The sequence below is a fragment of the Macadamia integrifolia genome, unplaced genomic scaffold, assembly GCF_013358625.1.
Source record: "Macadamia integrifolia cultivar HAES 741 unplaced genomic scaffold, SCU_Mint_v3 scaffold1073, whole genome shotgun sequence".
In the NCBI taxonomy this organism is placed as follows: domain Eukaryota; kingdom Viridiplantae; phylum Streptophyta; class Magnoliopsida; order Proteales; family Proteaceae; genus Macadamia; species Macadamia integrifolia.
Window position 1 is genome coordinate 103,592 of NW_024868075.1, and position 18,147 is coordinate 121,738.

General features: G+C 37.2%; 1 protein-coding gene and 1 pseudogene across 1 annotated transcript; both read right to left on the reverse strand.

The window, feature by feature from the left end:
* LOC122062571 overlaps positions 1–3,827 on the reverse strand; it is a 6,667-nt pseudogene extending 2,840 nt beyond the window's left edge.
* Positions 3,828–8,544: 4,717 nt separating this feature from the next.
* LOC122062558 (brassinosteroid-related acyltransferase 1-like) lies at positions 8,545–12,779 on the reverse strand. The gene is made up of 3 exons (XM_042626187.1): positions 12,334–12,779; positions 11,262–11,720; positions 8,545–9,134 (listed from the first exon to the last, which is right to left on the reverse strand). Exons 1-3 carry the CDS (start codon positions 12,763–12,765, stop codon positions 8,637–8,639), a joined length of 1,389 nt encoding a protein of 462 aa, XP_042482121.1. The 5' UTR covers positions 12,766–12,779; the 3' UTR covers positions 8,545–8,636.
* Positions 12,780–18,147: the final 5,368 nt, after the last annotated feature.

Sequence of the window (18,147 nt, forward strand, 5' to 3'; positions counted from 1 at the left end):
CCCCCCCCCCCCAAAAAAAATCCTTAAACATCTCATTCACAAATCATTTAAGCATGATCACACTGCCATTATAACCCAAATGGAACTTAACGGTATGAGATTAAGAGCATTAATAATTCACAAATTAAAATAAAACATTTGCATCAAACCAGATTACTCACAAATTACCTATGGGAAGGGGATCTATATGCTAGCGGTGTGGAACATAATCTTACATGCTAGCAGTTATTGACCGTCGGATGAGATGCAAGCTATCTCAGCCATTCATTGCCACTGCCTGCATCACCACCGACCCACTGCCATCGACCTTGCATCTCTCCCTCTCCTTGCTGCCTGCTATAATCTCCATCTATCCGCTACTGCACCTCAGTAATATCTATGGGAAGGGGTTCTATACACTAGCGATGTGGAATGGAGTCTTACATGCAAGCAGTTATTGACCATCAGATGAAATGCAAGCCATCTCAGCCATTCATTGCCACTGTCCTACATCACCTTCAACCCACTGCCATCGCCCTTGCATCTCTCCCTCTCACTGCTGCCTGCTGCAATCCCCATCTATCAGCTATTGCACCTCTCTAATACCTTCTCTGCAACCGACGCCCATCTCCGGCACTGCGACCCATGCCTGCACTGCCCCCTCTCCCCTGCCACCCCAGCCCAGTCCCTGCTCTGTGCGCACCCCTCCCTGCCAGTTGCCCACACCCAGCCCCCTCGCTGCCCCAGCCTTGTCCCTACCCCTGCATGCACCCCTCCCTGCCAGCATCCCCCACCATGTACCCCCGCTGCCATCCTGCCCTCCCAGCCCCCACTGCTCCCTGCCCCCCCATGCTTGATCTTGTCAATCCCCTTTGTGACATGGCCAAGCATCTCTAATAGTTCCTTCAGTAGAGACTACTGAAATGAATGACACCCTGCTGTGGCAGTATTCTGAAGTTGAAAATCAGAATGTGAGGTGACCACATCAAGCTTCATTCATTGGCTGAATGGGTCCTTTGACAGAAGTAGAATCAAGACGAGTGGTAAAAAGCATTCCGGAATGACCGAGAAGAATTTTCTCACTGTTTAGGAAGTTGGTCATTGACATGGCCTTCAGTTGTTTGGATTCCATTCAGACTAACTAGATGATAAATGGGAACGCAAGGTCTATTTGGGCATCAAGTTCATCAACATCCAAATGCGCTAGACTGTTGGTTGGGAAGAGGGGAGTTGCAGGGGTGGGGCGAGGTTGAGGAAGGGGGGAGTCGGAAGGGAGAGGCAGGGATGGGGAAGTGAGACGTAGTGGGCACGGGGAGGGAGATGCCGGGGGCGGGGAGGGGAGGGAGAGGGGAGCCGGAACCGGTTAGGGAGGGAAGATGAGGGGAGGGGGAGGGGGAGATGGAGATGTAGACGAAGGGGAGAGGGAAAGGTAAGGAGGGGACCACTGTAGCGGTGCTGGTGGGCAGCCAGGCGGCTGATGCAATGACAGCCAGAATGAACGGATGAGATGCCTTCCGTCCCATCTGAAGGTCAATAAGGTATTAGAATGCAAGATTCCATTACACCCTGCTTGTGTGTACATAATTTTCCCATTACTTTCAAAAAAAAAAAAAAAAAAAAAAGGGTAACTCACAAATTATAAATTAATGACCATATTAAACAATAATGCAGAGAATAATAAAAAATAGCACCAATCAGACAAGATGATAACAATAAATGCTACTACATTTCAAAAAAAGTTAGTCACAGCCAGTGTTTATGGAAAACTTACACAGGTTGCATCAGTCATATATGGAATGTGCTTATTCAGGAGAACCTTTTCCTCCTTAGTAAACAACTTACGATCTACTCATTCAGGCATGGAATAACAAAATGTTGGTCCTCCGTGTTTCAAGATCTTATTCAAGACAAGAGACAAGTAAAAAGATAATAATTGAAGTTCACTAGTAATACTACCAGGGAAGTTCTTATAAGATGAATAAGAAAGAAACAAGTCAAAAACATCTTGGTTTCCCTGTGACCATGCTTCCGAAAACAAAAGAAGAAAAGTTTTGCTCCTCATAGTTGAGGATTTCACTTCAAGCTAGATGATATCCATGTGAAAATAATAATATAAGATAAAATCATATACAATATAAACATAGAATTTTACAGCTAATTGCATGTTTGGTTCCTCAAATTGAGCAGATATAGAGGTCATGGAAGACTCAGTGATTGTCACAAAACCTTGGTATAGTTATTCTCTCTTTCCTGATGCCTGCATATTGAAGTGAGTTTTGGGTAGTTTGAGCCAACTGTACAGAGGAATGGAAGTATGTGCTCCAGAGGTTTTGCACCAAGCCTTAGTTTAATACAAAGTTTAATGGATCCCATGATATCTTATGTTTTGGCATCAAACCATAGAGGAATGATATAAAATGTTCAAAATAAGGAATAGAAGAGTGCAAAGCTCTAATTTAAGGTATGGGAATTGAGGATGTTTGCATCCTTCCAAGGAAAATAATTTTGACTGCAGAAGGTAACGAATTCACATAGTCTGAGTTAGCAGATTTATTGGTTATGTAACAGCTATCCTTGCAATCATCTAGGCAGCATCATGTAAGAATGCAAGAACTTGATACAACTGCAACAATAGGTGAAACGGATTTCGAAGAAAAAAAAGTACATTGTCATCTTTCAAATTCCGAACCTCATTTTCTGGAAGATGGCTCACAAATTAAAATATTGTTAGAAAAATGACAGTAGTGGGAGGTAATCAGTATCTCATGAGCTCTCCACTTAATACTGGCAGACATATAATTCAAAATAGCTGAAGCATGCTTGAAAGAGATTTGACAACAGTAAGTAATATGGGAGTTTCTTAGGTAGTAAAATGGACCATATGCATAACATCAGGTGACTGGGAACTAATACATCCGACGATATATTCGACACCCAAGATTAGTAGGAATTTGTAATGAGGATAAATACAGTACACTTTTTGCAGATAGTCAATTTCAAATGGCAAATATCAATTTAAATAGTGTAATAAAATCTCTTATCCAAATGAAATTTGTTCAAGAATATACTAAGAAGATTCAAAATCCTGCTCATATAGCTTATGTGCATCGAATTCAGTTCAAATTGATAAACCCAACAAATAAAGAACCAGATGGACATCAGTACCTTCAGATTTTTTGACCAGAGTCCTCTTCGGGCTGATACTTCCGGCTATTAAAGAAATCCGATATGTCTTCCAATGTACCTCCATAAACTGCTTTCCTAGGGTTTCTAGATGGCACTCTGCTACTAGAAGAACAACCCACTTCAGAAACATCTTTATCTTCACCCACCACCTCCACTTCTTTCAAATGATTAGTGGGATCATCAACCACCACAGGCTTCAACTGCGCCGACCTATACGCCAGGGAATCCTCCGTATCCCTGAAATTGACAAATGGCTTCTTCTACTCACCACTTCTCCCGTACTCTAATTGCTGAGCAATCTTACGCTTCTCCTTCTTCGTCAAATTGATCTGAGCCTGCAATTCCTTCCAATTATACGGGACCAAGCTCTCCTCCACCACGGGCTTCAATCTATCCTTACTGGGTTTATTCCCATCCCCATTCCCATTGCAGTTGTTTTGAAGGTAATGGACTTCGAAGATACCCACTTCAAAGACAACGCAGTCACTGATAACGAGCTCATCGTCTTCTACTTGAACTGCTTTTTGTGGGGAGGACTGAGAAAAGGATGAAAGAGAAGCAGAGACTGAGAAAGATAGTGAAGAGAGCTTCCTTGGGATGGTGAGATAACAAATGCCATTAGAAAGTTGGGTAGGAAGAGGGAGGTGGACTGCAGGCAAGGATTAAAGTATCGGTATTGGTCGCCGTATCGATCGATCAAAATTAGGATATGTATCGAAGGGTATCGTATCGTATCGAAGATACACTAAGATACGCTAAAGATACGTACATAAATAGATAGGGAACATATTTTTATACACTTTTACATAAAAAAAATAGTTAAAAAAAACTATATATAACATGTAGAATGCATAAATACTTAAGTAGAGGGTATCGTATTGATAGACAAATATATTGAGTTGAAAATGTTCAAAATGATGAAGTTTGAGTTTCTTATAGTTTTTTGAGCATGAGTAGATCTAAGAAATTTGAGCATGAGTAGATCTAAGAAATTTGAAAAAAATTGAAACCCTCATTTTCTCTTGAAAAAAGTTTGTAAATCCTTATAAATCCAATGATTTCATGTAATAATGATGTACAAAATGTGATTCTAAGTATGATGAACCTTAGATTTATAAAAAAAAACTTGAAAATCTAAGGTTAAAGTTGAAAAAAGTGAGTAAAGATTCAAGAATTTACTATTCAAATGTTTCAACTTTCAAGTTCAAGCCTTCAAGGTTCTTCTTGGACTATGTTTTTCTCCATCTTTGAACCATTCACTTTCACAATGTTTCTTTCAATCTACCATTTGAGTCTCCAAAAAGGTGAGTGAATCAAAGGGGAAGAAAGAAGCAAAATATAGAAAACTGTTGGTGAGAGTGTGAAGTGTTTGTTTCATACAACAAAAGGCACATTCACACTTAAGTAGCCGTATCGTATCGATAGGGTATGATACGGCTCGATACTGCACGATACACTCGATACGTACCGATACGATACCGATACTCTCAGGAATTTCCAGATTTTCAAAAGTTCGTATCGCAGAATATTATACATATCGGTACGACACGATACGATACGTACGATACGCTGATACACAAAAGAGGGTCCAAAATTCCCAGTAGCGCATCAGTATGTATCGTGTCGATGCCTATCGATACGATACGATACACACCGATACTTAAAACCATGAGTGGAGGACTGAGAATTAGAGAGAAGATTTAGAGGGTTTGGGAGTTTGGTAGTTTGGTAGTGCGAAGGACTGCACCTTTTTGCTTCACAACAGATAGGAGATTACAAGTTTCTCATTGATTTCATTTCTAATGGCCAGTAGAGTGGCAGTTGACATGCAGAGATGATACTCCTCCACTTTGCCCAGGTCCAGGCTTGTCGGGTTCAACCCAACTCTGCCTGGCCCTGATTATCATTCATTGGGTTCAGGACTACTTCAGGTTGGCCCTAAGAATTGTATTAACTATTAAACTATTAACGTTAGAGGAAAATATCATTACCCTCTCCTGAACCATGTTGAAATATCAACATGACCTTACACCTTTTCAAAAATATCACTCACCTCCTCTCCAAGAAAAATATTCTATTTAACGACCTCAATTGTTAGAAATCGTTGTTAAGTCAGCTATTTTTTCTTTTAATGCCCAAAATACCCTCCTACCTATGAAATGCCCAATACACCCTTCATGAGAAAACCACTCTTCTCCCAAACCAGCAATGAGCCCTTTTTTCTCCATCCCTTTTGTCGTTGAACGGAAGGAGAGGAAGCTCACAACGTCTTCTTTATTGAACCGCTGATTTTTGATTTTCTGGCGTCCTTTCTTCATCTTTACTGATTAGGGTTTCACATTCTGCAACAGAGGCTTGCTACTAACGGCATAATGTGCTTGAATGCTTCCGGATAATAATGATAATTGGATAATTCCTATATGGACTCTAATGATGAAGGAATAGATAATAATGCAAGATCCGCAATTCATCTGTAAATAAGTTAGGTAATATTTTTTTTTTTTTGGGTAGAAATAAGTTGGATGACATGAAATGGAGAAAAAGGTTGATTTTGTAAGATAGATTTGTTTTTCTAAAACTCCAAGTGAGATATATATCTATAGCTAAAATGGATAAAATTCAAGATGTTCCTATGGAAGTTTACATGGGCAAACAAACCAATGACTCAAATAAATTAAGTACAAAAGAGCACTAGAGGTATTCTAGCGGTCTAGCATATAAAGGTGCATATATTCTACTAATATATTATATATACTATAATACATGGTTGGAATGGGCCGAGCTGAGCTCAAAAAGAGACCCACCTAGGTCTGAAGTTTGAAAATCTCAGTCCAAGCCCGACTTAAGGACTGACAAACCCAACCCAAGCTCTAACCTAGTTTAGGATGGGCTTAGGTTCGTAAGGTCAAACTTATACCCCTAGTTTTATAATAAAAAAAAAACATCTCAGAGCTAGCAGTTTAGGTTATGCCACACTCTAGCTATCTCTCTTCTACTAACATTCTCTTTCCTCTCCACAGCCTATTGGTGAACTGTCTCCCACTTTGTCCATTGGCTATTTGGCTGGCACCTTACCTGAGAAATCACTCTTCTTTTGTAAGATTTTATTTATTTAATTTTTTTTTTAGGGGGTACAATGGCTGTTGTCAGATTACAACGTAAGTCCCTAACTCAACATGGTGAGGTGGGATTCAATATCTGGACTTGGTAACAATAGGCTTTTTTTCTTTTTTTCGATAAAGTGGTAACAATAGGTTAGGGGTGTCAAATTCTAGCCCGAACTGGTTGAACTAAATGAAATTGATCGAAAAATTGAATCGAACTAACTCTTCATCTGAATTTAGTTTAATATTTTAAAAAATTGGTAGAAAAACAAAATTGATCATACCTACCAAAACATAAACCAAATAAAATCCGATAGAAAATATCTGAATTTATGGTTAGATGATGATATGAAAAAATATATCCTTAAGTCATGAGGCCATGTTGTTTCTCAATGGGGCCTTTTATGAAGACTCCAAAAGTGAATAATTTCTTTGGCAAAAGTGCATCCAAGAACAATTCATTAGTTGTGTTTTATTTATTTATTTATTATTATTTTTTTTTATGTTCTAAGGTGGACCTTTGGCCAAACCAAATCTTCCGGGGCACTTGCATACATCCCTGTATATGAGTATCAGGTCAGCATCGAATCCTATGAAAACCAGAGAAGCCGTGGGGCTGATCCCAAAGAGGTGAACGGATTCAAATTCAAGACGCATGTTGATTTAAACATGCTCCTCACCAACTGACATTGCTGAGTAGCATGAATGAAATGATAGAGATATCCCACTCCCCACGTGAAGGTAAAGATTATTTTTTTAATGGTTCAAGAGTCCATTAAGTCTGAACTAGGTATTCAAGAAGAACCCATGCTCTTTTTAGTATATGAAATCATGGATAGATGTGCCTTCAAGGACACCTCTCTGTAAAAGATACTGCAACAAATAATAAACAAAGATGGATCACCTTCATCTTCATCTTCAAAACCAGGCATGCATGCTTGATTTCAGCAGTACTGACCTTTGGAAACTTAGATTATGGAAGCCTAGGGATCAAGGCTGCAATTTTTTGAGATACTCAAAGTCATAGATTCTGGAAGTCTTTCCTCAGTCTCTAATGCTAAAGTAATGGAGATTTGTCAGAAAAGTGTTATTAGTGGAAGCCTCACATGCTTATATATATCTGAAGGAAATATGGTGAGCACATTTGAGCAAAAACTGTTCCAAAAGATCCTCTTAACGTTTCTCTCTCCTTCAAGAGTCAAAATATTAGGGTTCAAAACCTTCATGCAGGTTACTGAACAAAACCTACTTATCTTTCCCTCCATGGTTCTCTCCTTTATGATTTAAAATATAAAAAATAAGAAGGATGAACCCAATGACTAATGGACAAAAACAAATTACTGTAGCAAGAACCACCCATCCGTGAGTTGCCTAGATGGTTAGGGTAAATTGGGGATTGTGTGGATAGATGCACAATATCAGGTTCGACTCCCCATCTATGCATCTGCTATTTAAGTGGAGAACGTGGCGGTGGGTTGTTGTGTTAGTTTCCCCGAGGATTAGTCAATGTAAACGTAAGCTGGCCCTGTAACACACAAGGATTTATGTGGTTCAGTGAGATGAGATTTGCTTCCCTATCAGTGGAGAATAGGATTAGTATTGTCGCTTGTCCTCACACACTCTCTTAGATTTCTCATAGAGAAAGAAGCGTCACTACCAATATATAGCGAAATCCTATACAACCCTAAAAATTTGATGTATCAAGAAAGCGACAGGATACACCCAACACAGGGTATGGGTCAAGAGATAATGTTCATAATTGTGGTTAGTATGCACTCTTATATCTTGCCAATGGTGTTTTTCAAAAAGGGAGTGATCAACTTACAAGGTACTGCCATCCTTAAATTCTGTTTATGTGTTAGAGACTGTTATATATAGTCTCAGTCTACCTTTCTTTGTCGCTGAATACACTTACATATTGAAACTTTCCAGTCCTCTTATGAGAATTGTTAAACATGATAGTGGTGCAACTACAGGCTGTCTCAATGGGTCATGACAGCAAAACCTATTGTTTGTATAATTGACCAAGGATTGGAAGAGGAGACATGTGGAGCCCCCATACATATAAATTGAACCAAGGGCATCTGAATTGTCTTCCATGTACTTAATGGCTGGACCCTTGATCTATCTAATTGTTTGTGAAAGAAAGTACAAGAAGAAAAGAATAATACAGATACTGATAATTAATTTCTTGTTCCATTAAGGAATTTAGGTACAAGCATAGTCAAGCCACAAGCTAAACATATTCTATATATTTGGACATGAAGTTCTAGAGACACACACAACAAGCTAGGAACTAAGGAAATGACTAACTAGTAGACTATTACAGATAAGTACTTAAAAGTTTTAGTTGTGTTACTGATATTATCAGTAACTGTTATTGTTGAAGATATTGATGAAGTTTCCAACCTCTTGTGCTCCTATCCCTATTCTCACTAGGAACCCACCAGGATCTTCAAGGTTTGGCATTAGATAAGCAGTTTCAGGAACTGGTGTAGATAAGAGGGCAGCATTAGAAACCTTTCCCCAACCAAAATCAAGTGCTTGGAAGGGAAACTTCAGCCAATCAGTTACTATAGTTAACTCTCTCATTGATGGGAAGAATTTATCAGTAGATTCAAGGGCCCTCACATAAAGTTTCACATATTCATCTGTAATTGCAACTTTTGCTGCTTGAATCCTCCTGATTGTGTCATGAAGATACTCTTCTAGCAAATTCTTCACTAGACATGAAACTGAAGCTAGAACAAAGGCATTTCCGGTGTAATTCTCGCCGAGCGGTGGCTGAAGCCTGTTTCTAGAGTTCACTGGGAATTGTAAACAAATATTTGTGTTTGGAGGTAGAGAAAGAGCCTTCACTCTTGCCTGAAACATTGAAATATCCAATGATGAGTTGCAAAAGAAAAGAAAAAATGTTTCATTAGTGAGACACCTAACAGCATCAAGTCCTGGCTGTCTGGACCAGGTAGTTGGGACCATTTGGAAGGGGGACCAATATGTCAAAATCTTGTAGACACTGTCCCAGTGAATGTTTTGAAAACAATAATCTAGAGGGTATTCATTAAATGCTTATATTGATGCATAAAGCTAGTTTCTAAATGTATAGTGTTTCAAGGAAAGCAGTTCTTGTTATTAGTATTCCATGCACATGCCTTGCACTGGCTCCTTTCTTTGTAACATAGCTATTGAAGTTCTAAAGCTTTCTATCTTCATGTACTGGAGGTGGTAGGGCTAAAATTTACCACATAATGCAAAGTTAACATTGTACGTGAACACTATTCCTTCCTAGTTGGCTCATCTAGCAAGTGAAAATCATAACAGAAAAAGATTATATTATAGTAGAATTTATTTAACTCTAGCTTTATAGTCAAGAACATAATAGAACACATATTACCAAGAAAAAAAAACATAATAGAACACAAGAGTATGAATTTGAATTAACATTGTTAGATAGAGATATTAATGAAGCATAGTAATTGATTGTATTATTATTATTTTTTTTTTTTTTAATTAAAGGGTCTTTTGGCGAAAAAAAAAATATTGCAAATGTTATGTGTCAGCTTTAGGACATCGACAAGATTCTTCGAAGTTAATTAATTCCTTTTACCCCTATCTACACTGAAATTAGAATGATATAGTGAAAAGATCTATTTTCCCTCCATGTACTCACATGGTTCTTTATATCAAGCTGAATTAAACTAGTACCATTAGATAATATATGTTTGTCCAAAGATGCTATTAACCTTAGAACCAAGTTGACAGGCCAGGTTTCCATAAAAAAATTTTACAAACTTGATAAAATTTTCATGATAATAAATTTAATGAAAATTTATCATATATATCATGTTTCTTCATCAAATTAATTACTGTGTAGTTTTATAAATTATACAACAATACAAAAGAAAAAGGAATAATATCTTCTCTTGTATAACCTACACCTAATAAATTCCTAGATGCTCCATTTCATTCATACTCAAAAATATATGTTGGAAATCTTTCCCTCTTCCTTCTTCAATAGTGTTATCATCACATAGCAATTTAATTTTAACCTGTACCTATGCCTTAAACCATTGCTTTCTTTAAAAATATACCTTCCTTCCCCCCCCCCCCCCAAAGTTTTAGCTCAGATAAAAAAGGGAGGGTGGTTCCCTCAAATAAATTTTTTATTTATTTCCATTTATTCAAAATTTAACCCAAAGTATCATTAAGATTTCCCAAAGCATTAGATTACAATGCTAGAAATTTTTTATTTTGTTTATTCATTTAAAATCATACAATTGTATTGTATTCTTACCTGAATTAATTTTCATTTGGATTTTTTCCTTTTAGGATGGGTCTTAACCAATACCGCATCAGTACCAAATAAATCAAGAAACAATTTCTATCATTTAAGCATTTTTCTTTTCAACCAAACCAACCAAGTGACATATACCACAATTTTGGATTTGAAAACCTGTTAAGTTTTCTTCTTAAATTGTTCTCTCTCTCTCTCTCTCTCTCTCTCTCTCCTTTTCCATGATTGTTAATATGAGATTATACTTAATATCCATTACCTAAGGATTGAAACAGAAATCAAGTCAGGTTCCTATCTAGACAAACAATAAGATGGAAGCCCAATGATTTTTCCTTTTTAGTTCAATATTTTTCCTTCTCATCCATGAAGGCATAGCAATAACAATCAGCTTGCTTAGTTTTCTTTCTTCAATTTGAACTACTAATCAACAAATACTTCCCTGCTGATATTGTTGAATATAAAAAGAAACATGCAGAGAATGCTATAAATACATGTTCATAAATATTAATGAATTAAATTTTATGTTTAACTATACTCAACCACCAGGAAAGCAAAACTTCTTTAGCTGCTAACTCAATCTCCATCCATTTATTGAGAGGAAAAGATGTTTATAAATTTCATTTGCAAGAAAAGTGACTTCTACCAGTAAAAATTAATGTAAACAGGCAAAGAGAATCCCGAGGTTCCGTTAAACTTACCCTCCACACATGTGCACAAAGGACATCAAAAGTTGAACACTTGGAGAGTTTGCCTCTTTCAATGACAAGGGCCTTAAGTTTCTCTACCACTTCCTTCTTCATGGACATAGTTAAGAGTTCAAGTCCTCCTTGTGGATCAAGTTGCCCAAATGTTGCAAGTGCAGTTTCCCAGCATCTATCATCAGATGCCATGACTTGCATTGGAATTCCATAGAGATCTTGTATAGCAGCAATATGGTCTTGTTCATAAATGGAAGTAGCAACTGCAATTGTATCAGGAGAAAAGAGAGCATCCAAAAGGGCATCTCTTGAATGGTTGGGTACAACAAGCTCAGACTCAGATTTCCCACTTGACAGATGAGCCCAAGATGACAAAAAGTTGAATGATCCAACACCATCAAACAAAGCATGGCTACCCCCAAAACCACATGCAAACCCTCCACAACCAAACCTTGTTATCTGCACACAAATTACAACCATGAAATAATTACTTGAAAGAAACTTGATAACTCTATGCTGTTATGAAGAAAAGAGAGAGAGAGAGGTACACCCCTATAGCTAAAAATTTCTTTGTGATATAAGGACAAATAAATACCTAGTATAGTAGAGTCTCTGGTGTGGAAGAAAATATGTGAACTTATCACATTTAGTTTTATTATGTTTCTTAATCTTCTTGAAGTGATTCAGAAAATTCACAGCCATCCATGCATTTATCATTTTAGTTTTACTCTCTCAATCTTCTTGAAGTGATCCAGGAAATCCACAGCCATACATCCATGCAATAGTGTTGCCAGAAATGCTCTTTTGAGTGAGATATATACCTTGGCAATGATGATGCTTGAATAATTAAGCAAAAGCTTTCTACTAGCCTTTTTTGGTCCTAGAGTAATTTGATTGATGAACCCAAAGAGGGAAATAGATTAACTATAATTTCAGGTTCTTCATAACTAGGAGATGACTTTAAGAACTAGAACAAAGACAGAGCAACCAAAGAATTATAAAGCAATTAATATCATTATATGCAGTTCTAAGGAAAACTGAAAGCTAGGGACTTTAATGAACAAAACTAAACCTGCACCACCACAAGAGGGTTCTCTGATATATCTTCAACTACTGGAAGTTGAGGAACCAGCTTTTCATAACATGGTTTATATTCATGCAGCTTTCCAAGCGCTTCAAGCTTGGAATCTGTCAATGCAGAGATGAAGGTAACGCCTTCATCGTTGCAGTCAATCTCCAGCTTCCCAGTATCTTTATTGATTCTAAACCTTCCAGCTGCTGGGAACCATGAAACTAATACCCTCTCCAGACCATCTTTTATCCTCTCAACTTGATCTTCACCCTTGAGAGGTTTGTCATCAGTGAGAGGGGCATTATAAAAGAAGATGGTGTAAAAGATTGCAGGAGATATCCTGTCAAGACCAGAGAGTTGGATAGTTTTTGTGTTGGATTGTTGACATGGTTTGAGAATTATGGACTCTTTCAAGGAAATCTTTAAGTCCATGGCTTACAGAAGTAGTACTGATTGAGGAATTGATGGATATTATCAGATCAAAAAAACCCTAGATTTATGCACCTCAAGAACATCCACTGAACGGGAAATTGAATGAGATCAGCATAAAAAAAAAACCCTAGTTTTTGATAAGTTGGGCCATGTGAACTTTGCTTTTGTAGACATATCAGTAGTGGGATATCTATGAAACCATTTGCAGAAAAAAAGATAACCAATAAAAACTTTCTACACCATAACATAAAGAACATTAAGATCATATTTTTTATTTCTTCAAATTAGGATAAAGATCGTCGTAGAAAATCGTCAACTATCACGATTCTCATTCTTTTAGATCTTTTGTCATCACTCATAGCATGGATTATGATTAGACTGGCTAGCTGGTGATTAGGTTTTGTTCTTATGGGAGTGACCTGTAATATTCAAACCTATTAGAATGGCTAACTTTTCATTAATTTTGAAATTGGTGTCGGTGATTGGGAGCCAAATGAAGGTGGGATTACTTAGATTCTGAATGTTGGGTTGTTTTCTTAATATATCTCTTTTGTCACTAAGTCCCATTCCACTATCCTTTCTCATTTTTAATCACCTTACAAAAATGCTTTGAAGTAACCCTAATTCTTGTAACTTTCAGAGAAGCCGAAAAGGCACAGAGTTATTGTGCTTTTAATTTATCGATGATTATGATTGCAAGTGTGAGAGATTAGCCAAAGTTGATGCTTACTTACAAAGATACAAAACCCTAACATCATTCAACTAGTTTAAATCTTATCCAATGTTGAGTTTAATACATACTTTAGCTGGGCCTTCATGGCCCCTCTGGTTTAAAGCTTAATATTTACAGAGAGAGACAATAACAGTTTCCTTTCCCATATTTTCTTGACAAGCTTAACAGAAAACATGCATGTGGTCTAGTTTGTTTCATGTCTCTGCATTGTTTCTACTTTGGAAAAAAAAAGGACCTTCATTTAGAGTTGTGTACAATTTGTCTTCTGTTTTTTAGGTATTGGGTATTGTCATGCAAGTGGGTTCCATTAATGTTCTTAGCCAAAAGCTTTAAAGGATTAAAGGGTACAGACTTTTTCTCCACCTTCACTATTCTCTAGTAGTACTATTAAGCATTAATGCTTTCTTAGTTTAGTAATGCTATACTAATTAATCTAGTATGCCTTTAAAATAATAGGAAAAAGAATAAGATACCATCTCAACCTGAAGGTTATCTCTCTCCCTGAGTCAACTAGGTTGACTTAAGTTTGAATTCTAGAACAAAATTTTTAGATGTTAAGTAGCTTTAATTAGCTTATGACAAGATAAGATGCGCATAATTAACAATTTTAATAATAATTAGATTAGCAATCTACATAACTCTAGACCATCTGACATGTTTCTCTTGACTACCCAGAGAACATTATATATTTACATTATAACAGCTTTTGAGGCAGCCTAAGAAGATTTAAAATAAGAAATTCAAAGTGGTCCAATTAGAGATGACAGTATAAGAACATTGGAGATTACTTTGCAATATTATATATATTGATTATTCAAGTATATTAATTTTTTGTTTGTATACTGAAGGAGTTGACTATAATATTATTGTGTCTCACTTTTAAATGTTTGAAGGTAGAGATGAATCCTTTTCTTGTGGGGGGGGGGGGTATGGACAAGAAAATTAAATGAATTTATTTAAATAGATGAATCTTCAATTATTGTGTTTAAAATGCATTTGTTAAGGATTAATAATCTAAATTAATTACTCTAAAATCGAGATAATGGTTTTCATTTCATCTAGACAATCTGTTTGGTCATATAACACGAGTTACATTGATATAAGTCTCAATTCAACAGGTATTGATTGATGGGTTTTTGGGATTTATCCTATTTTAGTTGAATAGTTATTCTCCCAATATCAATCTTTCTTCTTTAGTTTAATAAAATGGATAACAGTATGATTCATGAAAAATGATGAAATGGATGCATTTTGTTCAGATTTTTTAGAGTTCTCTTCTCCCCCATGCAAAATGTCTCTCTTGATGAGCCATAGACGAGCGCTGGTGAGGTTCCTGAAGTTGGTCACTTTAATAATAATAATAAAAAATTTTAAAAAAAAAAACACTGAAATGCTTCTTATAAAATAATGATCTACATTTGTTTGGGACTTCAATTCTTCCAAGTTGTGCATTTAACATTTCCATATTTTGAAAATTTCCCCTTATGGTGAAAATGTTGTATATTCTTATTTACACCACGTGGAAAGGTTTATGTGATTATTCTAATCATTGGATGGAGAGAACATGGTTTATTTGGATAGCCACATTCAAATTTTAGAGTCTAATTCTTAATTCTATTAAATACTCTCTCATGTATTGACACACACCTTGGTCATAAAGGAAATAATCTTTTATAAAATGATGGGAAAAGGTAGTCATCTTCAAACCATTTTAGTATGCAGTAATTTTATGATAAAAATACATAATTGCAAAGTTTGAATTAATTTTAAATTTATTTAACCAATTTTGACCTAATAAAACTTTTTAGGGTACTTTGATCATTTCTAGAGCTACCTCTCTCTCACATCTTGATATTGTTCAAAACATTAGCTAGGAATAACACAAGCCCTCTAGGGTTATAATAAAGACTCTGAAAACTATCCAAGGACATATGCGCATCATCTTTGCGCATGCCTCTAGGGTGACAAGATTAACTGTCTATAGCAGTGAAACCAGAGACGGAGAAAGAGGGGAAGAAGCCACTAAAATTTGACTCTCGTGATATTGTGTAGACATCCCATTTTGTCACCTTGGGGTATGCACAAAACGATGATGATACTTTGTTTTGGCATGGTGTGTGGAATCTAATTTTAATTGGACAGCCTCCCTAACCTTAAACTTATAAAAACTAGAACACATCCCACATCCCCCCCTCCCAAAAAAAAAAAGATTTCGAGTAACTGACTTAAAATGGATAAATTTTTCCAAGTACATATATTGATCAACTAAACGACCATAGAATTAACCTAAACTTTACAATTAGGTGTTTTTTACTCTTAATCTAGCCTTACCCCATTTTGGAGGAGCCATAGATGGCCCTATAGCAGTATAGGAACCCGAGTCTGGATTAGGTCCTTGAGAACCATTCTCTTATTGTACCTGATCCACACATGGAATCCACTCATTCTCTCTCTCTTCTTACAACATGCTTTCACATTGAGTGGATTCTAAGTGTGGATCAAGTCCCCGTAAAAACCCCTGACATGCACCTTACTTATCTATCAGCTCCCTGCATGAGCAAACTGAAGGGGAGTGGAAGAGTTGGGTGGTCCACCTTACTTGTCTACCAGTGCAACTTTATTTTTCTAGACAGCTTGATTGTGGTTTCAAAGGAGAGGAGATCGAGACCTATGCCAGTTGAGGACTCCTTCAAGGATCAAAGCATGTCCACAAATGGGATTTGAAGCGGCAGAAGGACTATTGACATCCTTAAGAAGTCTTCTCATATGGCTATATAGAAAGGATGGTGTGATTTGGCCTTGGGAATGTTTCAATATGTCTCTAAACATAGTTCCTTCACTTCCTTGAATGTGAGAAGGTGCTAATGTCCACTAATGGCAGGAGGGATAGTCGTTTTCTAGATTATAAGCCTAGAATTATAGGTTTTTTTTAGATCGATACCTACTCTATAGAACCACCCGAGGGGAGATGATCCCGAGCAGTGAGCATGGGCTTAGTACACCACAGCTTCACTAATTGCACTAAGCAGTTGTCATTGAATTATGGGATATCGAAAAGTGCTTTGAGATATATCATAAGTCGACCATCCAATGGGAGATGGACACATGTCCTAAGGAGCCAAGATGATGGGCCATCGACCGGCCATGACATACCATTATCTGTTAGAGCAAACACCAAGAAATACAAAAATAAACAGGCAATAGATCCGCACAACACAGAGATTTAACGAGGTTCACACACCAGGGTGGTGTGCTACGTCTTCGGGCGAAGAAGAAAAAGTTTCACTATGCAGAAGAGAGATTACACCCAAGCAGCGGTGAGAAAACTTTCCCCGAAACCCTAGCACGAAAAACCCCCAAAGTACAATGACTTTCTCAACAAGACAACATTACATTATATACTCCAAGTCGCCGGTCAACCCGTTGAGTCGCAGTCGATCCAATTGAACCATACCGCGGGCCCCCACACCCCTGTACGAGATCAGTGCTGGGATCCGGGCTTGGGCCGATAGCTTCCATGACAAATCTTAGAAAACTTCCCATTCGGGTCGCCACCAAAATATGTCAGAGCGGTTCAATCTTCCAAATGAGTCAAGAATTCGAGGCAAACTTAACATTATCCAATCAACCAATAGCAATCGTTGTCGGTACTTACTCTCTCGACCACCCTTCGTCATGATTAAAGACGACAAAATTGAATTCTCAACCTATCTCAAGTATGACCAATCCCAACCAAGAAATGGTCATCCCTCTCTAAGTCGACCACAAAACAAGAAATGACCCTCACTACCTCAGCTAGAGAAAGACAACCCTGGCCGACACCAGGTATCCTCACCATAGACCCATTTCTACCATCCACGTGTCATTTGGATCCATTACCCAATCATGAGATGGGAACATCCATAACCATTTTTAAACTCAACCAACGCTAACAAGCTTAACTATGGTTAGGTTAGACGATTATTAAACCCAAAGATAATTGTGGTTGGATTAACTGATCACAGTTCTTAAACCTAAAGATAACTGTTGTTGAGTTAACCTTTATGATTAGATTAGTTGTTATGAGATCAGCCACCTTAGCTCAGATGGTGATTAGTCCACAAATAGCTTACAAGTCTACATCAGCAAGAAAAGGGACCTATGGGCCGATAGGAGAACTCACAAACCAAGATATAGGGTAACTCAGCCAAAATCAGGGTAAGGAACTTAGAACACTCATAGGTCATTTGAGATTTCCGTTCTCTCACAAATATAGTGATTTAAGCATCGGAAGATCCTTCCCGAAGACCAACTCCGGACCAGTTTTCTCATATGTGACTTGTAGGAATTAACCGAGTGGAAATCTACATAAACACTTTGGATGGGTGATATCACTTTGTGAACTCTCTTTTTAGTTAGTTCATTTTTTTACTTCTTTCATTAAACTTAAATAATAATAATAGTAAAAAAAAAAAAAAAATTCCACCACCTCTTGACTCATGTGATTTAAAATCACTAACACCCACCCACACACAGTATAAACAAATATGTTTGATAATACCCATTCTTTTGGTTTTCAACTTAATTAACCTCAGTCACAATGGTTGCAGATAAGTCTAGTCGACCTTTCTCATATTAACCTTACCTTTGTTGAAACTCGTTTTTCATAA

What these genes read in the sequence shown, in the direction of transcription:
- LOC122062558 (XM_042626187.1), bottom strand. Translation starts at nt 12,765, where the DNA reads ATGGACTTAAAGATTTCCTTGAAAGAGTCCATAATTCTCAAACCATGT. An exon ending in ACCCTCTTGTGGTGGTGCAG is followed by an intron (nt 11,721 to 12,333) that starts GTTTAGTTTTGT and finishes ATTTGTGTGCAG; the next exon opens with ATAACAAGGTTTGGTTGTGG. An exon ending in TTTGTGCACATGTGTGGAGG is followed by an intron (nt 9,135 to 11,261) that starts GTAAGTTTAACG and finishes TCAATGTTTCAG; the next exon opens with GCAAGAGTGAAGGCTCTTTC.